Source organism: Pristis pectinata, chromosome 40, assembly GCF_009764475.1.
Source record: "Pristis pectinata isolate sPriPec2 chromosome 40, sPriPec2.1.pri, whole genome shotgun sequence".
Taxonomy (NCBI): Eukaryota; Metazoa; Chordata; class Chondrichthyes; order Rhinopristiformes; family Pristidae; genus Pristis; species Pristis pectinata.
In genome coordinates, this window is record NC_067443.1 from 1710448 (window position 1) to 1735254 (window position 24807).

The window sequence follows — 24807 nt, forward strand, 5'->3', positions numbered from 1 at the left end:
TTCAGTCCCGCCCCAATGTGACAGGTGGAGCTCGGTCCCCCTGTGTAATCTCCAAGGCAGTAGCTGTTAGGGATATACAGGAAAGTTAGGCGGGTTGCCTTCTGAAATTTCTCCCACCCTGCAAACAACCAACACGTGTAATCAGAACCAATTGGGGAGATAACAGACCAAGTGTCATCTATAAACACACTGAACTTCTGGATAATGTGATCCTCTTGTTCAGTCCTGGAAACAAACGGAGCCAGCACACCAGCCCACGGTATATTCTGGTGACTGTCAGAGAATGAATGATCTTCTAGTGCTTGCAACACCCTGACAGTGGGGTCATTGACTGTTCAGAGTGGTCAGTCTCTTTCGACAAGCACAGAACTGAACACACTACTCGTCAGTGGTAGAGAGCCCCAGGAACCAGATGTCCAAAGTCACCTGTTCCTCCCGAGTATCGTAGACTCTGCCCTCGCAGTTTGTTGCTCCTCACCTTTCCCTGGAAGTACTTGGCTTCTTGCTGTGAGCTTTTCAATGTCCTTTGGTCTTTCCTTTGGTAAACATCGATCCCACTCCTTTCTAAGAGTACCAACTGGTCCTGAATTAGTATCGGTTTATTATTGTCACTTGTACTGAGGTACAGTGAAAAACTTGTCTTGCATACCGATCGTACAGATCAATTCATTACACAGTGCATTGAGGTAGTACAGGGTGAAAACAATAACAGAATACAGAGTAAAGTGTCACAGTTACAGGGAAGTACAGTGCAGGTAGACAATAAGGTGCAAGGTCATAACAAGATAGATTGTCAGGTCAAGAGTCCATCTCATCGTATAAGGAGACCGTTCAATAGTCTTATCACAGTAGGGTAGAAGCTGTCCTTGAGCCTAGTGGGATGTGCTCTCAGGCTCCTGTATCTTCTACCTGATGGAAGGGGGAGAAGAGAGAATGTCCCGGGTGGGTGGGGTGTTTGATTATGCTGGCTGCTTCACCAAGATGGCGAGAGGTAAAGACAGAGTCCATGGAGGGGAGGCTGGTGTCCGTGATGCGCTGGGCTGTGTCCACAACTCTCTGCAGTTTCTTGTGGTCCCGGGCAGAGCAGTTGCTGTACCAAGCCGTGATGCATCCAGATAGGATGCTTTCTATGGTGCATCGATAAAAGTCGGTGGGTGTCAAAGGGGACATGCCGAATTTCTTTAGCCTCCTGAGGAAGTCGAGGCGCTGGTGAGCTTTCTTGGCCGCTGCCAAAATTAACCCCCTAATCAGAGCCTCTCCATAAACACACACAAACCTACAGGATACATAAAGGTACTCCTTATCTCTAACCTTGTCCAAAGGTCAGAGTGTTTCGGTTGATGAGAGGTGCTGTCTGGTGGCCATGCCCACTTGCCCCATGAGAAGTTGGTGGTGGTGAGCTGTCTTCTTGAACTGTTGTGGGTGAAGGCAGTTAGTGTCGGGAGTTTGAAGGTTATAAGGCAGAGGTAGTGTGTTTCCAAGTCGGATGCTGTGTGCTTTGGTCAGCAGTGTGGAGGTGCTGGCCCTGGCCTGTTCCTTCTAGGTGGTAGAGCTCGCAGTCTGCTGTCAACATCTCCCCAGCTCTGCAGCGCTCCTGTAGAACCGTAGAAATTCACAGGAGAGCATTTGACCTGTCACCAGATCAGAAGCAAAAATCCTGCAGATGCTGGGAATCGGAAATAAAATCGAGGTGCTGGGAGGAGGGTTAGTGACGGGTAGAGTGTAGGTGGAGGGTTATCTACTTTCTGCCCTTGCAGCAGAGCCTTAGTGAAGGCGGGTGTGAGGTCTAAGGCAGGAGCTGGGGTAGGGTTTGGAGAGGCAGTGGGTGGGATTGGAGACCCTTGTTGAAGTTGGTGAGGGAAGTTTAGAACGGTTGTGGCAGAGAGCGGGATTGATGTCTGAAAGGGCTGGTGCAATGGGGGCAATGGTCTGGTGAGGAGGGAGCCTGGGGTGTGAAGGGTACAGAGGGACGGAGCAGGGACAGGAGGATGAAGAGCGGATGTTCAGTTGGCCTCGACCCATGCTGGTGTTAACCAGTGTGCTGGAAACTGTGCAGAGGGAGATTTACGAGGACGTTGCCAGGACTTGAGGGACTGAGTAGTGGAGAGAGGTTGGGCAAGTTGGGACTGCTTTCATCAGAGTGTGGGAGAATGAGGGGTGACCATATAGCAGTCAATAAAATCATGAGGGGCATCGATAGGCTGAATGCACTCAGTCTTTTCCCCCAGGGTTGGGGAATCAAGAACTAGAGGGCACAGGTTTAAGGTGAGAGGGGAGAGATTTAATAAGAACCTGACGGGCAACTTCTTCATCCAGAAGGTGGTCCGTATATGGAACGAGCTGCCAGAGGAAGTGGTTGAGGCAGGTACAGAAGTGTAGCAGTTAGCGTAATACGATTACAGTTCAGTTCCTCCCGCTGTCTGTAGGGAGTTTGTATGTTCTCCCCGTGTCTGCTTGGGTTTCCTCCGGGTGCTCCGGTTTCCTCCCACATTCCAAAGGCGTACGGGTTAGGAAGTTGCGGGCATGCTATGTTGGCGCCGGAAGCGTGGCGACACTTGCGGGCTGTCCCCGGCACATTCTCAGTAACGCAAAAAGACGCATTTCACTGTGTATTTCAATGTACGTGTGACTAATAAATAAATATCTTACAGTGACAACATTTAAAACATACTTGGGCAGGTACATGGATAGGAAAGGTTTGGAGGGATATGGGTCTGTGTTAACCAGTCTGCTCTCTCTGTGTTTCTTTAATGCTGTAGGTCCCCGTGGTACAGAACGCCCCATCTGCTGGCCAGTCCTCCCTGGCCCCGGGTGGTCAGCAGCTGATGTCCAAGCCACCGTCCCGGCCCATCTCTCAGGTATTGGACCCTCAGAACCTGCGAGGAGCTCAGGTAGGTGACTGGCTGCCTGCTGAGCTCTGACATGTCGCCGCGAGCCAGTGCCTGTCGTGCGTGCCCAGCGATGTCCCGTGGAGAGGCTGGGCTGTGACCTCCCACTCCGCTCTCGCTCTTTCCATGGTCCGTCCTGTCACTCCCAGGGCAGGTACACGCCACCGACGCGGGTCAGTCAGCCTGTCACTGTCCCTCTGGACACCACACCGCCTGTCCCGTCACATCCCCCCCAGCCCCCCGCCCCCCCCCCCATTCCAGACCACAGACTCTACAGCTGCAGGAGGCAGCACCGCGGGGCCAGCGCCATCCTTACCCACATCTTCCCTCGAGCGTGGGATGTTGAACAAGCCACTGTCCACCACCGGCTCGGGACCCCATCTCTGTCCACCGTCCCCCACTCGCTCGAGACCTCCGTCTCCATCCACCATTCCCCACCTGCCCGACCCCCACCCGCCCGAGACCCCCATCTCCATCCACTGTCCCCCACCCGCCCGAGACCACCTGCCTGACCCCCACCTGCCCGAGACCCCCCGTCTCCATCCACCATCCCCCACCTACCTGAGACCACCTGCCTAACCCCCACCCGCCCAAGATCACCAGCCTGTCCCCCACCCGCTCGAGACCCCCCGTCTCCATCCACCATCCCCCACCCTCCCAAGACCACCTGCCTGACCCCCACCCGCCTGAGACCACCTGCCTGTCCCCCACCCACTCGAGATCCCCATCTCTGTCCACCATCCCCCACCCGCCCGAGACCCCCGTGTCTGTCCACCATCCGCCAATCGCTCGTCCAGCAGCCTGTCTCCCACTGGATTGAGACCCCCACTGGCTCATCTGCCATCCCATCCCGTCCCCTACCGGCTGGAGACCCCCCCCCCCCACTCCTGTCCCCAAACCCCACTGGATTGAGATCCCCCCCCACCCCTGTCCCCAAACCCCACTGGATTGAGATCCCCCCCCACCCCTGTCCCCAAACCCCACTGGATTGAGATCCCCCCCCACCCCTGTCCCCAAACCCCACCGGATTGAGACCCCCCCCACTCCCGTCCCCAAACCCCACCGGATTGAGACTTCCCCCCCCCCCACTCCTTTCCCCAAACCCCACCGGATTGAGACTCCCGCCCCCACTCCTGTCCCCAAACCCCACTGGATTGAGATCCCCCCACCCCTGTTCTCAACCCGTCCAGATAGAGACCTCCAACCTGTCCCCATCCTCCCCACCAGCTTGTCCACCATCCCATCCCCCACCAGCTGGAGACCTCCACCCCATCCCCAAGCCAGACCAGACTGAGACCACTGTCCCATCCCCATCCCCCACAAATTCGTCCACCATCCCATCCCCTATTGGCTGGAGACCCCCCCCCCCCCCCCGCCACCCCAGCCAGACTGAGACCACCATCCTGTCCCCTTGTGGCTGGACTCACGAAAGCCCATTCACCCCTTGCCCTTGTTCCCTGCTCACTAGAGACTTGCCCCCCCACCCCCCCCATCTCTCACCTACTCATCCCCCACCAATCCCGTCAGCTCAGGACCACCTCCCCAACCTGTTTGAGATCACTCCCCCCACCACACTCCACCTCCATGACCCACCCACTCAGATCACCCTGCCCCGGTGCCTCATCAGCTCAAGGCTGCCTGCTCGTCCACTCATGACTGTCCCCACCCCCTGTTCGCTGCCCATCTGGGACCAGACCCAACACCTCTCTCTGGTTCCCCCACCCCGTCCCACCTCTGAACCTCCCGACCCAGGCCTCTCTCCTGCCTGGACTCCTGATGCATGGCAGGTTTTGCGTGTGTCGGGCTCCAGTAAGCGGGCATCGGGCAGGGAAACTCCCCATGGGGGGCTGGTCCTCCTACTCTCCAGGGTCAGCGAGGTGGGGACAGGCGCCACCCGGAGCTCACCTCAGTCCCCTTCCAACGACTCTCGTCTCTCCGTCTGGTCGAGCAGGGTCACCCGGTCATCAGGTCGGTCCCCAACAGCACGCTGCCGCAGCTGCTCATGTCACAGCGGGTGATCGCACCCAGCCCGGCCCAGATGCAGAGCATGAGGATCGCAAAGCCAGGTCTCATCCACAGCCCCGTGTCCAGTCAGAACCCAACGGGCACCTACCAAAAGGTCAGTGTTGTACCTCCCGTCGTCTTCCACTTGGCGTGTTCACCGAGTAGAACAGTACAGCACAATACAGGCCCTTCGGCCCACAATGTTGTGCTGACCTTTAAACCTCACCTAAGACTATCTAACCCCTTCCTCCCACATATCCCTCTATGTTAAATTCCTCCACATGCTTATCTAGCAATCTCTTGAATTTGACCAATGTACCTGCCTCCACCACCGCCCCAGGCACATTCCATGCCCCAACCACCCTCTGGGTAAAAAACCTTCCTCTGATATCTCCCTTGAACTTCCCACCCATTACTTTAAAGCCATGCCCTCCTGTATTGAGCATTGGTGCCCTGGGAAAGAGGCGCTGGCTGTCCACTCTATCTATTCCTCTTAATATTTTGTACACCTCTATCATGTCTCCCCTCATCCTCCTTCTCTCCAAAGAGTAAAGCCCTAGCTCCCTTAGTCTCTCCTCATAATCCATACTCTCCAAACCAGGCAGCATCCTGGTAAATCTCCTCTGCACCCTTTCCAACACTTCCACATCCTTCCTATAATGAGGCGACCAGAACTTGTCTAAGTATGGTCTAACCAGAGTTTTGTAGAACTGCATCATTACCTCGCGGCTCTTAAACTCAATCCCTCGATTTATGAAAGCTAAATAGGGTCATACAACACAGTAACAGTCCCTTGTCAACCATCTGTACCAATCCCATGTAGCAACACTTGGTCTGTGGCTTCAATGCCTGATGTCTAATGTTCTTGAAAGCACCAGAGGAGACATTCACCCTCTCAAGCTTGCTCATTGTTAAGTGAGATCCTCTGATTCCTTTAGTATTATTGAATACTTTAAATTTAAATTTTAATTTTTATTTACAGAGTGGTAACAGGCCCTTCTGGCCCAACGAGTCTGCGCCACCCATTTTAAACCCAATTAACCTACCCGTACGTCTTCCGAATGTGGGAGGAAACCGGAGCACCCGGAGGAAACCCATGCAGACATGGGAGAACGTACAAACTCCTTACAGACAGCGACGGGAATCGAACCCCGATCGCTGGCGCTGTAATAGCGTCGCGCTAACCGCTACACTACCGTGCCGCCCCAGTACCCGGAGGAAACCCATGCAGACACAGGAGAACGTGCAGACTCCTTACAGACAGCTACAGGAATTGAACCCCGATCGCTGGCGTTGTAATAGCGTCGCGCTAACTGCTACACTACTGGGCCGCCCCAATTGAATAAATTGAATTAACCATTGAATAAACCAGACCTGAGCATCTCTAGGGTGGAAGTGTCTAACGCTAGCAGGCTCAGGTCTAGGGTCAGGAGTAAGAAATTTTGATGATAAGATTTCTTTATTAGTCTCATGTACATCGAAACACACAGTGAAATGCACCTTTTGCATAGAGTGTTCTGGGGGGCAGCCCGCAAGTGTTGCCACGCTTCCGGCGCCAACATAGGCACGCCCACAACTTCCTAACCCGTACGTCTTTGGAATGTGGGAGGAAACCGGAGCACCCGGAGGAAACCCACGCAGACACAAACAGTGGCCAGAAATGAACCCGGGTTGCCGGTGCTGTAAAGCGTTAGGCTAACCGCTACACTACTGTGCCTGCCCCTACCCTACCATGCCTGCCCTGTTAAATGAAACGAGAGAGGGTAAGGTATCTGGTATATTTCTAAATGGGGTTCAGAAGCTGAGGTATGGAGGTTTGCCAGTAGAAATCTTTGAATAATATGCATGGCATGGTTGGTTTTATAAACATAGGAAACTATATGCAGGTGCAGTGTATAGAGCTGCTGTCTCACAGCTCCACAGACCCGGGTTCAATCCTGACCTCAGGTGCTGTCGATGTGTGGAGTTTGCACGTTCTCCCCATGACCGTATGGGTTTCCCCAGGTACTCCGGTTTCCTCCCATACCCCATGCTAGGTTAATTGGCCAAAATGAATTGCCCCTGGTGAGTGGAAGAACGAGGTTCTACTAGAGAGGAGATTCACCGGGATGTTGCCTGGGACGGAGCATTTCAGTTACGAGGAGACGTGTTTGTATCCCTCAGAGCGGAGAAGGTTGCCGAGGGACCTGACTGTGAGCGATACAAAGTTATCAGGGCCACAGATAGGGTAGTTGGTAAGAAAGTGCTCCCCGTGGCAGAGGTGTTTAACACGAAAAGACACGGGTTTAGGATGGGGGGTAGAGAAAGAGGGGATCTGAGGAAGAACTTTCTTTTCGAGGGAGGTTGGAATCTGTAACGCACTGCCTGAGGGGGTGATTGATGGAGGCTGTCTCTCACCACATTTAAGAAGTATTCAGTATTTGAATTGTCGTGTCATAGAGGCTGCAGACCAAGTGCTGGTCAATGGGGTTGGTATGGATGGTCAGTGTGGACATGTTGGGCCGAAGGGCCTGTTTCTATGACTCTGATTGCAAAAGTCCATAAGTTTTCCCGATCTCCATTCTGGCTGCCACTTTATCCTGAGCTGTGCGAAACGATCCTGGACTTCACAGCCTGAGGAAAGGGTCTCAGAGCATCGACCCTGTCCGCCGTGTCTGCTTCAGTGAGATCACCGAGCTTCAGTGTGTGTTGTTCAGTGAGATCACTGAGCTTCAGTGTGTGTTGGCTGGAATTACCCAGTCCCCACCCACCCCACCCCCCATCGGACAGTCTCGTCGCCTCAGAATCAACCGAAGGGGTCTGCACTGCGCTGTCCAGAGGTCAGCACCTCTTCAAGAATGGAAACCAGAGCAGTACACAGTGCTGCAGCCCTCACCAAAGCCCTGAACTATTTGCAGCAACACCTTCCTTTTAGGATCCAGTACCAAAAGGCCAAACAGCTCATAAGAAGAGAGAAAACTTGCCTGTAATATCAAAACAGTCTCTGGATATATAAATAGGAAGAAGGCAGCTGAGGCTGGTGTGGAACCTCTCGAGTGAGAGGCTGGTGAATTAATAACAGGAAACATTTTGCATCGGTCCTCACCGTGTTCACTGCAAATATCCTCTGAAATAACATGGGATATTTTCACATAACATGAAGAAACTTGTAAAAATCCCAGCCACTGGATAAAATGTTGTGTTCAGTTCTGGTCGCCTCATTATAGGAAGGATGTGGAATCTTTAGAGAGGGTGCAGAGGAGATTTCCCAGGATGCTGCTTGGATTGGAGAGCATGTCTTATGAGGATAGGTTGAGTGAGCTGGGACTTTTCTCTTTGGAGAGGAGGAGGATGAGAGGTGACTTGATAGAGGTGTACAAGATGATAAAAGGCATAGATCGAGTGGACAGTCAGAGACTTTTTCCCAGGGTGACAATGGCTAACATGAAGGGGGCATAATTTTAAGGTGATTGGAGGAAGGTATAATAGGGATGTCAGGGGTAAGTTTTTTTACACAGAGAATGGTGGGTTTGTGGAACGCACAGTTGTAGGATGTAAAGGTGGAGATAGATAAATATTTGAAATGTTGAAGAACTGGGGGTGATGGGGAACTTGCACAAATGAGGCCAGCATAGACTAGCCGTGATCACCTGAAGGGCAGGCCAGACTTGAGGGGCCAAGTGGCCTACTATGGCCTTATGCTGTGGCACTCTGGTCCCCCTTGTGTATTGTTACTGCTGGGTTGTAAGCATCAAGGAGGAGAGGACCACTGGTGCTTAGAAAAGGAATGGGTGATCTCATTGAAATATAAGGTTCTGCTTGTTTTCCTGGACTGCAGTCTCAGGTTCAACAGCCCAGTGGTGCAGTGGACAGATCTGCTGCCTCATAGCTCCAGAGACCCAGGTTCGATCCCGACCTCCGGCGCTGTGTGTGTGTGTGTGTGTGTGTGTGTGTGTGTGTGTGTGTGTGTGTGTGTGTGTGTGTGTGTGTGGAGTTTGTACGTTCTCTCCGTGACTGCGTCGCTTTCCCCTGGGTGCTCTGGCTCCCTCCCAACTCCCGAAAACTGGGGTTGACAAGTTAATTGGTTGCTGTAGGTTGCCCCTAGTGTGTAGGTGAGTGGACAGAGAAAGGATGGGTTGTGGGGAATGGGAATGTCGTGAGAGCCACGCAGAAGATGGACCAAATGGCCTCCTGTATCATATGGAAAAATAAGGTAGAAATGTGAAAAGATGCAACACAAAGCAGGCCCTTTGGCCCACCGAGTCTGTACCAACCACTAAACACATTTATTAATCCATTCCATTCTGCCCGCATTCCCACCAACTCCCCCCTCCCTCCCCCCCCCCCCCCCCCCCCCCCCCTCCCCCCGAGTTCCCTCACCCACACACCAGGGGGGCAATTCACAGCGGCCAATTAACCCACCGACCCTACAGGTCGTTGGGATGTGGGAGGGAACCGGAGCCCCTGGGGGAAACCCACGGGGTCACAGGGAGAGCGTGCAGACTCCACACACACGCACACACAGACATGCACACGTGTACGCACAGACAGACACACACGCACAGACACTCATACGCGTACAGACTCGGACACACACAGACACACACACACACACACACACACACACAGTGTCGCCTGGGAGATCCAATGAAAGGCTTTTGTTTGCGTGCCATCCAGACAACTCATTCTATACGTAGGTACATCGAGATAGTAAAAAGCAGCAGAATGCAGAGTAAAGTGTTACAGCTGCAGAGAAAGTGCAGTGCAGGCAGACAATAAGGTGCAAGGGCCACGTCGAGGTAGATTAGGAGATGAAGAGTTCATCAGATACAGGAGAAAGATTGTGCCGAGGGCTGTGAATCCCAGGAATTCTCTGCCTGAGAGGTTCAGGGAGCTCAGTGGACAGGGGAGACACATGGTACAGAATGGGAGAGTGTGAGGCCGAATGGCCTGCACCTGCAGCTTTGCCCGACGCTGGGAGCCTCTGCTAACGCCCTTCTGTCTCCAGCAGGCGGGCTCCTCCATCCCTTCACCGCGGACCACTCCGTCCACCATGTACATGAACGTCTCCTCGCACGTGCAGTCCAGCCTGACGACGGCAGCGGTCAGCCCCGCCATGTCCAGCGCCGGCGGCCTGAGCGACCCCGCCAGCAGCCAGGCCGCTGCCAAGCTGGCCCTGCGCAAGCAGCTGGAGAAGACGCTGCTGGAGATCCCGCCGCCCAAGCCCTCGCCGCCGCTGCTCAACTTCCTGCCCAGCGCGGCCAACAACGAGTTCATCTACATGCTGGGGCTGGAGGAGGTGGTACAGAGCGTCATCGAGAGCCAAGGTGAGGGCTCGGCCTGTCCAGTGCTGCTGACTGCCCAAAACCACACCCTCTCCCCTCGTGTCTTCCCTTTCCCTGACCGTTCAGCCCATCCGGTCCTGTTGGATGCATGAACCGCGCCCCCTTCAGTTCTTCCCTTACCCCCGACCATTCGGCCCATCGTGACCGCATGGACTCTCTCTCTGCTCGGCTGGGGATTATGTTCCGGACTGCCCTGGTGTTAGCTCTGCCAGGGACCGAAAGGCCTCGTGGAACAGTACCGCACCAGGACAGGCCCTTCGGCCCACCATGTCTGTGCTGAGAATGGTACCAAGTTAAACTAACCCCTTCTGCCTGCGCGGGATCCATATCCCTCCATTTCCTGCATGTTCATCCAAAAGCCTCTTAAACCCCTCTATCGTATCTGCCTCCACCACCCCTGGCAGCACATTCCAGGCACCCACCACTCTCTACGTTTCAAAAAAAAACTTGCCCCGCACATCCCCTTTAAACTCTCCCCCTCTCAGCTTAAAGCTGTGCCCTCCAGTATTAGACATTTCTACCCTGGCGAACAGATTCCACCCTATCTATGCCTCTCATAATTTTATAAGCTTCAGTTGAGGTGTGGAGTCCTTGGCTGAGATCAGTTGACAAACGACTTCCACTGGCTCATTGAAAGAGCTATCACTCCTTGCTCTTGTCCTGCACATCGATACCTCTTCCCTTCTGAAAGCTCCTGTTGAACCTATTATTGAATCGAGTTCCTCTGTCAGATCACAATAATGAAGCAAGTTATCTCACCTCTTGTCAAGCAGTGTACTCTGGTGTCTGATCCTTGACATCTACTCCATCATTACCTAATCTCCCCTTAACCTTCTCTGCTGTAAGGGGAACAACGAGACCTTTCAGTCTCTCAACAAGAGAGTCCGATTTATTATCACCGACGTATGTTGTGAAATGTGTTGTTTTGCGGCAGCAGTACGGTGCAAGGCATAGAAATTACTATAAGTTACAAAACACAAATAGTGCAAAAGAAGAATAATGAGGTAGTGTTCATGGGTTCACGGACCGTTCAGGAATCTGATGGCGGAGGGGAAAAAGCTGTTCCTGAATCATTGAGTGTGGTTCTTCAGGCTCCTGTACCTCCTCCCTGATGGTGGTAATGAGAAGAGGGCATGTCCCAGGTGGTGAGGGTCCTCAGTGACGGATGCCGCCACCTTGAGGTGCCGCCTCTTGACGATGTCCTCGATGGCGGGGAGGGTTGTGCCCGTGATGGAGCTGGCTGAGTCTACAACCCTCTGCAGCCTCTTGCGATCCTGCGCATTGGAAAGCGTTCATCCCATGAAGGTTCTGCTCAGCCACCTCCCGCACTCTTTCACCTCCTCGGTGTGTAGATCCCGGAACCGATGGCCGTGCTCCAGCTGGGGCCTAACCAGCAATTAGTATCCCGAGGAATACTTTGCATTTCATTGAGGCGCCGCCTCTTGACGATGCCCTCGATGACGGGGAGGGTTGTGCCCGTGATGGAGCTGGCTGAGTCGACAACCCAGAAACAGTATTCAGCACAGAAACAGGCCCTTCGGCCCACCATGTCCCTGTCGACCATCCCGCTCCAATTTACACTCATCCCCTTTTATTCTCCCCACATTCCCATCAACTTCCATCAGACCCTCCCACAACAGGCCCTTCAGCCCACTATGCCAGTGCTGACCATCAAGTACCCGGCCGTAACTAATCACATTCAACAGCACTTGGTCTGCAGCCTTCTGTCTCTTGAATTCAGGTGCTCGTTTAGACACTTATTAAGTGTTGTGAGAGTCTCTGCCTCCACCACCCCCTCAGGCAGTGCATTCCAGATTCCAACTCCCCTCTGGGGGGAGAAAATCCCTCCTTGGATGCCCCCCTAAACCTCTCACCCCCTCAACCTAAACCCTTGTCGTAGAATCATAGAACAGTACAGTCCTTCAGCCCACAATGTTGTGCCGACCTTTAAACCTCACCTAAGACTATTTAACCCCTTCCTCCCACATATCCCTCCATATGCTTATCTAGCAATCTCTTGAATTTGACAAATGTACCTGCATCCACCACCGCCCCAGGCAGCGCATTCCATGCCACAACCACTCTCTGGGTGAAAAACCTCCCTCTGATATCTCCCTTGAACTTCCCATCCATTACTTTAAAGCCATGCCCTCTTGTATTGAGCATTGGTGCCCTGGGAAAGAGGCGCTGGCTGTCTACTCTATCTATTCCTCTTAATATTCTGTACACCTCTATCATGTCTCCTCTTATTTTCCTTCTCTCCAAAGAGTAAAGCCCTAGCTCCCTTAGTCTCTCCTCATAATGCATAGTCTCCAAACCAGGCAGCATCCTGGTAAATCTCCTCTGCACCCTTTCCAATGCTTCCACATCCTTCCTATAATGATGCAACCAGAACTGGACACAGGACTCCAAGTGTGGTCTAACCAGAGTTTTGTAGAGCTGCATCATTACCTCACGGCTCTTAAACTCGATCCCACGACTTATGAAAGCTAACATCCCATAAGCTTTCTTAACTACCCTATCCACCTGTGAGGCAACTTTCAGTGATCTGTGGATATGAACCCCCAGATCCCTCTGCTCCTCCACACTGCCCAGAATCCTGCCATTAACTTTGTACTCCACCTTGGAGTTTGTCCTTCCAAAGTGTACCACCTCACACTTTTCCTTCAACTCCATCTGCCACTTCTCAGCCCTTGTCCTCTAGTATTAAACATCTCTGCCATAAGGACATGTTTCTTACTCTCTGCCCTATCTATGCCCCTTGTAACTTTATATTCCTCAATCAGGACACTCTCGACCTTCTCCGCACCACGGAATACAAACCCAGCCTCTCCAGTCTCATGACTGAAACTCTCTATCCAAGTGCGTCCTCTGCACCCTCTCCGGTGCAGACACCACCTTCCCCTCACTTACACACCAAGGGCAACTCACTGTGGTCACCATGGGATGTGGGAGGAAACTGGAGCACCCAGAGGGAAACCCATACGGTCACGGGGAGAACATGCAAGCTCCGCACACAGACAGCGCCGGAGCTCAGGATCGAACCTGGGACTCTGGGGCTGTGAGGCAGCTGCTCTACCTGCTGCGCCACTGTGTTGCGATTACAGTTCTCCATATTTATAAAGCCAACCGTGCCATGCACATTAATGACCTGATTTCTTCAAAGATTCCTGCCGGCAAACCTCCGCACCTCTGTTTCTGAACCCCATTTAGAACTGATTTTACACTCTTCTGTTCAGCCTCCCCCCGTCACAAGGTTTGGGTCCTGCAGTCTCCTCCTTCAGCGGCGACTCCTGCGGTAGTCCGTTCCCAGGGCGGTTTGTTGTCCCTCCTCCGGTTGCTGCGGTTGAGGGGCAGCTCAAACTGCGAGACTTGAGGGGGCGTTGTCTCGCACTCCACCGGTGAGTGGATCTCCAGACCAGCAGGGGCCCTAGGCGGTGAGGGTCGGTCTTACACACAGCTGTTGCTTCAGGACAACGCGGGCGCTGACTTTATTTTTTCTTTCGCCCTCCTCCTCCTCCTCCTCCTCCAGGGAAGGGGCGCCTCCAGCTGTCCCACATCGATCCCTTTGTCTGCTCTCAGTGTCGGACGGACTTCACCCCTCACTGGAAGCAGGAGAAGAACGGCAGCATCCTGTGTGAGCAGTGTGTGACGTCCAACCAGAAGAAGGCGCTGAAGGCGGAGCACACCAACCGGCTGAAGACCGCCTTCGTCAAAGCGTTGCAGCAGGAACAGGTGCCTCACAGCGCAGGGACCAGGCCCTTCAGCCCACCGCATCTGTGCCGGCTTCACCTAATCCCATCTCCCTGCACGTGGTCCAAATCCCTCTGTTCCTGCCATGCGCCTCTGAAACATTACTATACCTCCACCACCCTCCCTGGCAGCCCGTCCCTGGCAGTCACCGCTCTCTGTGTGGGGGCAAAAACATTTGCCTCGTAAATCTCCCTTTTCCACCTCTCACATTGGAATTGGTTTATTATTGTCACTTGTACCGAGGTGCAGTGAAAAAGTTGTCTGTGCATACCGTTCGTACAGGTCAATTCATTACACAGTGCAGTTACTTTGAGTTAGTACACAGTGCATTGATGTAATGATGATAATAAGGGTAATGAGTAGGTCTGTAGAGAGCAGCTTGCAACAAGTCACCACGCTCCGGCACCATCTTGCTTGGAAGTAAACCCATTAAACCCATACCCTCTATTATTTGACATTTCAACCTGGGAGAAAGACTCTGTCTACTCTATCTACGCCTCTCATAATTTTACAAACCTCTATCAGGTCTCCCCTCAGCCTTTGCCGCTCCAGAGAAAACAACCCAAGTTTGTCCGACCTCTCCTTATAGCTCGTGCCCTCTAATCCAGGCAGCATCCTGGTGAACCCCTCTGCACCCTCTCCAAAGCCTCCACACCCTTCCTGTAATGGGGCAACCAGGGCCGCACGCAATACTCCAAGCACAGCCTGACCAGAGTTCTATAAACCCGCAACATGACTTGCTGACTTTTATATTCTTCCCTTCAGTCTCTCTCACCACCTCCTTGGAGTCTGTGTACCATTGGCTGAAGAACTCTCGAGCTCCGGCTTAACCTTCTGCAGCCCGGTGTTCCCACACTTGCCAGCAGGAGTCACTGCTGAGCAGTCAGCCCGCGTCAGACACACCGACCTCCTCACTTGTCCTGACTATATTACAGTGCTATGTTGTAATTAATAATCCAGCAAACCCAAGTTCAGATTCCACCACACATCCGAGAATTTAAATTTAGTTTAATCAAATCTGGATTTAAAAAGCTGGGACCAGGGAAGGTGAAGCTGTGGGAATTTAATTAAGGGTGGAAAGCTCTGACTGAGCTTGGAGCACAATCTGACACTCCAGAGCACTGCAGTGGCACTGCCAGGCTGCGGGGATTAAACTAACACCCCACCCCCACCCTCAGGATGCCTGGGTATTATAATTGGGTGTCATGGGGTGATCACAGGGAGAGGGCAAGTTTCTGCCAACACCTGCCCTTGTAACATAAGTCCTATCATTGCTGCGGCTCACACAGAGGTTAGTGAGGGAGTGGGGGCCTGGGCCCCCACCTGTGGAGTCCTCCCCCTGGATCCCTCCTGCTTCTAAATGTCTAAATTGCCCACCTGCACTAAGCACTGGCTTCCTGTCCTCGTATTCTTGTGTGGCTCTGTGTCAGGTTGCATCAGGAAAAGCTGGTGAAACTGCTTGGGATATTTTACTCATTAATAGTGCTGCCAGAGGTTGTTACTCATGCACCACCACCACCAAAGCTATTAACTGACTTGGTCATCTGAATTGTAGTTAAAAATCTCAAGTAACATATTACGCACCAAATGGATAATGTCACACCTTATCTGCCTGCCTGTAGTTTTGAACACATCACTTAATAAGAAATGAAACACTAAAACGGTAAGTGTTTCAGCACGTCATTTGGGCTGGTAACACACCTAGTCTGCCAAACACCCTGATTGTGTAATACCTTGCACTGAAGGCATTGTATGTGAGAAAGCAGGAATAGGCCACTCAGCCCCTCGAACCTGCCCCACCCATTCAATCTGATCATGGCCTTGTCTCCCTTTCTGTGCCAGCTCCCCATAATCTTAATTTCCAGATCTGCGAGAAGTGTATCTGCTTTATTCTGCATTCTGTTACTGTTTCACCTGGCGCTACCTCAATGCACTGTGTAGTGAACGGTACGCAAGACAGGATTTCCACTGTACCTCGGTACATGTAAGATAAGATATCTTTATTAGTCACATGTACATCGAAACACAGAGTGAAATGCATCTTTTGCATAGAGTTTTCTGGGGCAGCCCACAAGTGTCGCCACACTTCCGGCACCAACATAGCATGCCCACAACTTCCTAACCTGTACATCTTTGGAATATAGGAGGAAACCAGAGCACCTAGAGGAAACCCTCGCAGACACGGGGGGAGAACGTGCAAACACCCTACAGTGGCCGGAATTGAACCCGGGTAACTGGTGCTGTAAACCACTACGTGACAATAATGAACCAATTCCTCCGTAAATACCTCAGTGATCCAGCCTCCACAATCCTCCAGTGCAGAGAATTCCAGAGATTTCCTCCTCCTGTACAAGAGGAAGTTCCTATGCACCTCAGCTATACGCAGAAGCAAACTCAACATCCACACTGACAGGTGCCCTTTGGATCTGATGGTGTTTCAATAAGATCGTTTTCCTAAAGTCCAAAGAACATGGACCGAATTTCTTTAGTCTCTCGTGATAGGGCAACCCTCTCACCCCAGGAATTAGCTTGGTGAATTTTCTATCCACTGCCACCAATGCTACGATATGTGAAGGGGGCCAGAACCGTGCACAGTTCTGCTGGTGTGGCCTCTCTGTACAACTGGAACAATACATCACAATTTCTAAACTCCGATCCTCTTGCAATGAAAGCCAACATGCCACCTCGTTGCACCTGCCTGCCATGTCTTAGCACAACAGCAGCATAATCTTCCTGTGACTGACAGCTGGCCATTTTCTCTTTAACCCCCCCCCCCCCGCAGGAGATCGAGCAGCGGATACAGCAGCAAGCAGCGGTGGTGACGGCTTCCCCCACCTCCGTGTCAGCCGGCGTGGTGATGAACAAGCCCGAACCGGTGATGAGGCACCACCCCCTCCGGCAGGTAAACGCTGCCTTCCGTCCCCCCCAGTGGCTGAGAAAGGTACAGCAGGTCGGGCAGGGACATCAGGGCATTCGTGGGTCCCATCCTGACTCAGACAGGAAGGTGCCTTCTACTCCCCCAGCCCCCTCTGCAATGCTTGGGCATCACACCTACCTCAGAATCAGGTTTATCTCCTCTAACATATGTCGAAATTTTTTGTTTTTCAGCAGCGGTACAGTGCAAAGACAAAAATTACTTAGTCATAGAGCAATGCAGCATGGAAACAGGCCCAACTCGGCCATGCCAGCCCAGGTTCCCATCTAAGCCAGTCCCATTTGCCCGCATTTGACCCATATCCCTCTAAACCTTTCCTATCCATGTACCTGTCCAAAATGTTGTTATTGTAGTAGCCTGAACCACTTCCTCTGGCAGCTCATCCCATATACGCACCACCCCCTGTGTGTGTAAAAGTTGCCCCTCAGGTTCCTATTAGATCTTTCACCTTAAACCTATGCCCTCCAGCTCTTGATTCCCCAACCCTGGGAAAAAGGCCCCGCATGATTTTGTACACCTCTATAAGATCACTGCTCAGTCTCCTACACCAAGGAATTACTGTGTTACAAAAATAAATAAATAGTTCAAAAGAAGAATAACGAGGCAGTATTCATGGACCGTTCAGAAATCTGATGGCGGAGGGAAAGAAGCTGTTCCTGAATCGTTGACTGCGGGTCTTCAGGCTCCTGTACCTCCTCCCCGATGGTAGTAACGTGAAGAGGGCATGTCCCGGGTGGTGAGGGTCCTCAGTGATGGATGCCGCCTTCTTGAGGCACCGCCTCTTGAAGATGTCCTCGATGGTGGGGAGGGTTGTGCCCGTGATGGAGCTGGCTGAGTCTACAACCCTCTGCAGCCTCTTTCCATCCTGTGCATTGGAGCCTCCATACCAGGCGGTGATGCAACGTCAGAATGCTCTCCACTGCACATCTGTAGAAATTTGCAAGAGCCTCTGGTGACATACCAAATCCACCTTACCTCATAATTTTATAAACCTCTGTAAGGTCACCCCTCAGCCTCCTTCGCTCCAGGGAAAACAATCCCGGCCTGTCCAGCCTCTCCTCATAACTCGAGCCCTCCAGTCCCGGCTACATCCCTGTGAATCTTTTCTCTCAAGCTTAATCCCATCCTCCCTACATTGGGGCGATCAGAGCTCCAAGTATGTCCTAACCAAGAATTTGTACAACCGAATGGACCTGCCTTCCTCCAGGACGCCTTTAAGAGACTGTAAGGGGTCTGGGAGGTCACCCTAGCCTTGGGTTCTCTTAGAAGGACACCTCAATCTGCAGCTGGAAGCAGAACTGTGGGACGTAGCTGCTCGCTCGCTGCAGCGGGTGACACCTCTGTCCTGTCTTCTGCGGCAAAAGCACCACCTACTGCCATCCAGCAATGACTGTGGTGTAATGGTACGGTATAAGTCAGGGTGCTTGTAAGGGCGATACAGTGACGACAGGGGGGCTTTAATCTGAATATAGGCTGGGGCAAACCAACTGAGCAGTAATAGTGTGGGTGAGTTATAAGAGATGTTTTTCTAGATCAGTGTGTTGAGCATTAATGTGGGACCAGGTTATTCTGGTGTAAGGAAGTTAATCATCTGATCACACAAGTTAAAGTTGTCGATGGTATCCTCCTCAATCTGTTTAAAGAAGCAAGCTCCCTACTCAGACCCAAACGTCATTTCCTTTCATTGTCTTATAAAATGCCAACTGATCATCCAAAGGTCAGTGCTCCTGGGACAGAGAGACCCCGAGGTCCCTTCCCCAATCAGAAATGCTGGAGGGGAAAGTGAGCGGCTGGAGGAGCTCCGCGAGTGAGGCGGCATCTGTGGAGGCAGAGGGACAGTCGGTGCCTTGGGTCCAGTCCCTGCATCAGGAGTTCCTCCAGCAGCTCGTTGTTTGCTCCAGGTCCCAGACTCTGGTATCTTCATCTTGATGCTGGGGACTGGTGCACTGGCCCCGGGGACCAGGATTCTGGCTCCAGCCTGGCCAAGGTCTTGTACGTGGACGGCTGCATGTGCTTTGTCTCCACCGGTCGTCCCGTCACCACACCCCAACACATTACTTGTCTTTGCGGCCGCATTTCTCACCTACCTTTAGTGGTCCACCCAGATACTGTCACTGCTTATCCCACGGGGTGTAAAAATGTTCCGAACTTGCCTTGCTTTCTGCTCCCTGAGTCAAACCTCACAGGGCAAATGTCGTCAACTGGGTGAAGAATTCAAAGGAAATAATGCCACAGATAAAGCTCCCTCCACACCGTCCCATCACACGCTCCCGGGGTCAGACAGGGTGAAACTCCCTCCACATTGTCCCGTCAGACACAGGGTGAAGCTCCCTCCACACTGTCCCATCACACACTCCCGGGGTCAGACACAGGGTGAAACTCCCTCCACATTGTCCCGTCAGACACTCCTGGGGTCAGGCACAGGGTGAAGCTCCCTCCGCACCGTCCCGTCACACACTCCCGGGGTCAGACACAGGGTGAAGCTCCCTCCGCACCATCCCGTCACACACTCCCGGGGTCAGACACAGGGTGAAGCTCCCTCCGCACCGTCCCGTCACACACTCCCGGGGTCAGGCACAGGGTGAAGCTCCCTCCACACTGTCCCGTCACATACTCTCGGGGTCAGACACAGGGTGAAGCTCCCTCCGCACCGTCCCGTCACACACTCCCGGGGTCAGGCACAGGGTGAAGCTCCCTCCACACTGTCCCGTCACACACTCTCAGGGTCAGACACAGGGTGAAGCTCCCTCTGCACCGTCCCGTCACACACTCCCGGGGTCAGACACAGGGTGAAGCTCCCTCCGCACCGTCCCGTCACACACTCCCGGGGTCAGGCACAGGGTGAAGCTCCCTCTGCACCGTCCCATCACTCACACATCAGTCAGTGGAGGGAACAGAAGCCCTTGTGCTGAAGCCCCGGTGTGTCTCTGCCCTGCGCCGCTCCATCCACCGCTTCACTAACAGCGTGCCTCTCCCCTTGCAGCAGCCGCCTCAGTCGCAATCGTCTCTCCAGCGAGGGCTCCACTCCTCCGCCCGTAGCGTGCTCTCCAACTTTGCCCAGGGCCCCCAGCTGCACGTGGCCAGCGGTCTCCTAGGCATGCCAGGTAAGCATGCAATGCGGAGCGGAGCCCAGAGCCGAGGACGAAGGCCATACTTCACAAGCTCAGGTAGACACAACACCGCCGTTCAAACGCAAGGCACAACCTTCCTTCTGGTTTCTCTCTCGTGACTTCCAGCTCGCTCTCTCGGGCAGTGAAACCTGTAAAAGGGCGGACGCCTTGGCCCAAGTTTCAGCACCATCCGGACCTCGTCTGGAAGGGGGGAGGTGGGTGTGTGTCCCAGGGCTCCTAACAGAGGGAGGGTGGGGGAAATCCCAGACCCCCTTCCAACCCTCGGCTCCCAGAGAGAATGAGCGGCTGCCTTCTCATCTGCTGAGCTGAGCGCCCACGCGCCAGGGAATCCCGCTGCCCGCTGGTAGACACACTTGACGTTTGGACGTGACCCCTGCTGTCAATCACGGGGGTATCTCGTGAAGTTCAACTCAGTTAATCTGCTCCCAAACCATTTCTTTTTGTGAAAGGTGTCCGTTTGTACAGGTTTCACTGCTTCCGAGTTTCTATGCAATCGGCATTAAAGGTTTAATTGCAGCAAATTCTTTGGTTCCCCGATCCCTGCACGCGATCCCGGGTGTTCTGCCTCTTCCTTCTTGGTCTGGTGTGGGAGTGGGTGAAGAGGGGGTGATGGTGCTACCCTTGGCCCCAGTGTGTGGGGGCTTGGCGGGTGAGGTGGGGTGGGCTTCTGCAGCCGAGGATCTCTCCGATGGGAAAGGGAGGGGTTGGTTTCTGAGCACCAGAGCCGGTAAACGGAGCTCGGCACAGGGTGGGGTGGGCTCGTTCCGAGAGTTCGCGGGGTCCTCTGGGCAGTGACCCCTCTGCTTGCTGTGGACAACCCTCTCGCCCACGTGGTCTAGCACCCCTTTAAAGGGGCATCAGAGTTAGAACATAGAACATTACAGTACAGTACAGGCCCTTCGACCCACAATGTTGTGCCAACATTTGATCCTGCTCTAAGATCTATCTAACCCTTCCCTCCCACATAGCCCCCTATTTTTCTATCATTCATGTGTCTATCTAAGAGTCTCTTAAATGTCCCTAATGTATCTGCCCCCACAACCTCTGCTGCACGCACCCACCACTCTCTGTGTAAAAAACTTACCCCTGACATCCCCCTTATACCTTCCTCCAGTCACCTTAAAATTATGTCCCCTCGTGTTAGCCATTGTCGCCCTGGGAAAAAGTCTCTGACTGTCCCCTCGATCTATGCCTCTCACTCACCTCTATCAGTTCACTAGCTCGCTAGCCCTAGCTCGCTCAACCTATCCTCATAAGACATGCTCTCCAATCCAGGCAGCATCCTGATAAATCTCCTCTGCACCCTCTCTAAAGCTTCCGCGTCCTTCCTATAATGAGGCGACCAGAACTGAACACAATACTCCAAGTGTGGTCTGACCAGAGTTCTATAGAGCTGCAACATCACCTCGCGGCTCTTGAACTCAATCCCCCGACTAATGAAGGCCAACACTCCATACGCCTTCTTAACAACCCTATTAACTTGCGGGGTAACCTTGAGGGATCTATGGACGTGGACCCCAAGATCCCTCTGTTCCTCCACACTGCTTGGCTAACTATCGAACTCCTAACCAGCAATGACTCCAGCCTCTTAGCGTGAAGGTTTCCTGTCCCTCCCCTAACCAGGAGGAGGGAATCCTGCTTCCAGGAATACCCTGTGGAATTCCCTTCCTAACCCTGGAAGCATCTTGCTGCTGGTTGTGGCTTGACCCGGTTCACCCGACGGAGACCGGCTCCCTGGGGCACGATCAACCACCTGGGGTCCCCGTCCCACCCTTGATCTGACTCACTCACTGACCCAGGTCCTGTGCCCAAACTAGAGGAACAGCATCTTGTATTCTGCCAGGGAGTCTACAACCCCACAGCATCAACGTTGAATTCTCCAACTTCTGGTTACTCTCCCCCACCCGCTATCCCTTTTCTCTCTCCTGATCCACCCAGTTAATCCTACACCCACCCCAGCCCCACATCACCCTGTTTCGTTCCCCTCCTGCAGCACTCCCTCTGCCCACTGGGTCCCTCTCCACCCCCAACTACTCCCCTCTGCCCTCCCCACCTCCCTGTCTTTATTCCAGGCTCCACTGCCTTCTGCAATCAGATCCCACTATCCTCACCTCCACCTCTCACCTCCCAGCCTCTGTCACTATGTCCACACTCCCCTCCTCCATCCGCCCATCACCCCTCCTCACCTGGATCCACCCATCACCTGCCCCACCCCTTCCCCCCCACCTATATACACCAGCTACCTCTCCCCTCTTTCTTCCCAGTCCAGATGAAGGGTCTCGACCCGAAACGTCAATCTCCCTCCATAGATCTGCCCGACCCGCTTGAGTTCCTCCAGCGTTTTGTGTGTTGCTCATGTCCTTTGCTGCCTTTGATGATCTTAGCCAAAGGGGCAGGGTAGAGAGAGCTTAACCCGTGCGGTAACTGTAGCTGAGACTCCCAGTGGCTGCAGGTTGATAGAGGCAAGGTGAATAGCTAGCTGACCTAGAGTGGATAAGTCCCCTGGTCCAGGCGGGATACTGAGGGGGATCGCAGAGTCCCTGCGCGTAATCCCAACATCAGGTAAGGCCTGGGCAGGAAAATTGCAAATGTTACAACCTTGTTCAACCAAGTGTACAGCTGTAAAGCCGGTAACACCAGCCCAGAAAATGCTGCAAACACTCAGTAGGTCAGACAGCAGCTCTGGGCAGAGAAACAGAGTCAAGGTTTCGGGTAGAAGATCCTTCATCACAACAGAGAAAGAGGGCAAGTTACTGAGAGGGCAGGGCGAGGAATGGGTTGGGTAGAGGGAATCCCTCTGACAGGGTGAGGCCAGGTTTGCAGTGGGGATAAGCTGTGGAGGTCAGTAGGTTCAATGGTGGGACAGTGCAGAGGGAGTTTTACTCTGTGTCTGACCCGTGCTGTCTCTGCCCTGGGAGAAGGTGATGGGTCACTCTGGTGCCTCTGACAGTTGTGTACTCCCGATATCAGTACCAGGAGAGGCTGGCAGGCACAGCAAACCTGAGACCTGAGCAAGAGAGAGGGCTTCCCAGTGAGTCTGTGACAGCTCTCTGTTCCCTGTCACCAGTCGGGAGCCTCCAACCTGTGAACCGGTTGGCCAGCTGAGTAAATCCACCGCCTCCCCCACTCTCCTCCACAGATCCAGTGGGACACTGTCACCTGGTGTCCAGGAGAACGCCACTGGGGATCTCCAGCTGGTCTTCACACTGTCCTGGTCCACAACATGCAGGCTGATTAGGATCGGTTGGTTTTCCATCCACTCCTCCAGCCCTCGGAACTCTCATCAGGGGGAGAGGAATTGACAGCCGTGGGTGATGGCAGGAACGGGGGTCTTCTGAGGAGGGCAAGGTCAAACCATTCCCTGCTGCTCGTGGGGGCATGGGGCCAGTGGGGGCCACCCGCCGCTGTGGAAGGGTAGCCCAGTGGAGTCCTCCTTCCTGGGTGGGCTGAGCCAGTAGGGTCCGGCTCCCTGGTTGTACTGAGCCGGTGCAGTTTCCTGGTTGGGCTGGGCCATTGTGGTCCCCAGGCAGACAGGGCCAGCGGTCCCTGGGTGGGCTGAGCCAGTGCGGTCCCCGGGTGGGCTGGGCCACTGCGGTCCCTGGGCGGGCAGGGCCAGTGGTCCCCGGGCTGAGCCAGTACAGTCACTTGGCGGGCAGGCCCAGTGCGGTCCCCGGGCGGGCAGAGCCAGTGGTCCCTGGGCTGCCAGTGCAGTCACTTGGCGGGCAGGGCCAGTGTGGTCCCCAGACGGACAGGGCCAGTGGTCCCTGGGTGGGCTGAGCCAGTGCGGTCCCCGGGTGGGCTGGGCCAGTGGATTCCACCTCTGGGCGCGGTGAGTCAGTGGGGGTAGCACTGGATACCAACACCTGCTGGCATGGCGGGTAGGGGGGGGTGAGGATTTGGCTGCCGGACCAATCTCCTCTCTCCCGACCGGGGAGGGGTAGCGGGGGGAGGTGGGGTGGGGATGGGGGGGACGAGAACCACCTCTCACACTCTCTCTTGTTCTCCCTCCGCAGGGGTCAACATGTCGTACCTGAATGCCGGGGTCGGAGGTCAGAAGGGGTCGACACTGGCGGACCGTCAGCGCGAGTACCTCCTGGACATGATTCCCCCCAGGCCCGTCAGCACGCAGAAGTGAGGGGCTGCGGCTGCATGCAGTGCCTGTCCTGGTGCCTCGTACCCAACCCCACGCTTACGGGAGCAGCGCCGCCTCCTCCCCGATGTCATTGTACTTATGTGTCTAATGCTAACGTCACTGTAGGGACGTGGGGCCGGCTCTGCGCCCACACCTGCTCGCACAAACCCAAAAGCAAGGGCAGCACTCCGGACGTTTGCATCTGTGTCCCCCTCCCTCCCCTCCCGCCCTGCGCCCCACCATCCCTGGCTCGGCCCCCTCCCTCCCCACCTCTCGAGGCAGCCCTCGCAACCTGTGCCCAGAGAGGAGAGCCCTGGCAGGACGTCCTGTGGTCGGCGGAGGGGTTACACACACACCCACACACACCAGAGGGCATCCAGTGACGTGAAGGGATGTCAGAAGCCTTGCAGCGTTCAGGGGGACACTCCACCCCCCACCCCCGTCCCACAACCCCTCTCCTTGCCCCCATGTGGACATAGTCCCACGATTTTCCAGTTAATTACCCCAGCCTTCCCCTCCCCCCCCCCCCGCCCCCCAAAACTTTCCGTCCACACTGGGAACAGCCCCCTACCCCCGGGATAAGGTGTGAGGTCCTCCCAATCCTCAGCCCCAATAAACATTGCGAATGGGCCTCCCAGCT

The 24807-nt window shown here is 54.1% G+C and overlaps 1 protein-coding gene across 8 annotated transcripts in view; it reads left to right on the top strand.

Annotated features, from left to right (window-relative positions):
* The window catches only part of gatad2b (GATA zinc finger domain containing 2B), a 129316-nt gene extending 104717 nt beyond the window's left edge, over positions 1-24599 (top strand). For 5 of the 8 annotated variants that reach the window (XM_052045866.1, XM_052045867.1, XM_052045864.1 and 2 more), the window contains 7 exons: positions 2760-2891; positions 4840-5007; positions 9880-10198; positions 13749-13951; positions 16752-16871; positions 19888-20071; positions 24049-24599. In XM_052045866.1, coding sequence (XP_051901826.1) covers positions 2760-2891; positions 4840-5007; positions 9880-10198; positions 13749-13951; positions 16752-16871; positions 19888-20071; positions 24049-24170 — 1248 coding nt within the window. In that variant the 3' untranslated portion in view covers positions 24171-24599. The remainder of the gene's footprint in view (positions 1-2759; positions 2892-4839; positions 5008-9879; positions 10199-13748; positions 13952-16751; positions 16872-19887; positions 20072-24048) is intronic. The other 3 variants (XM_052045863.1, XM_052045860.1, XM_052045862.1) reach the window with 3 other exon arrangements.
* The last annotated feature ends 208 nt before the right edge of the window (positions 24600-24807 follow it).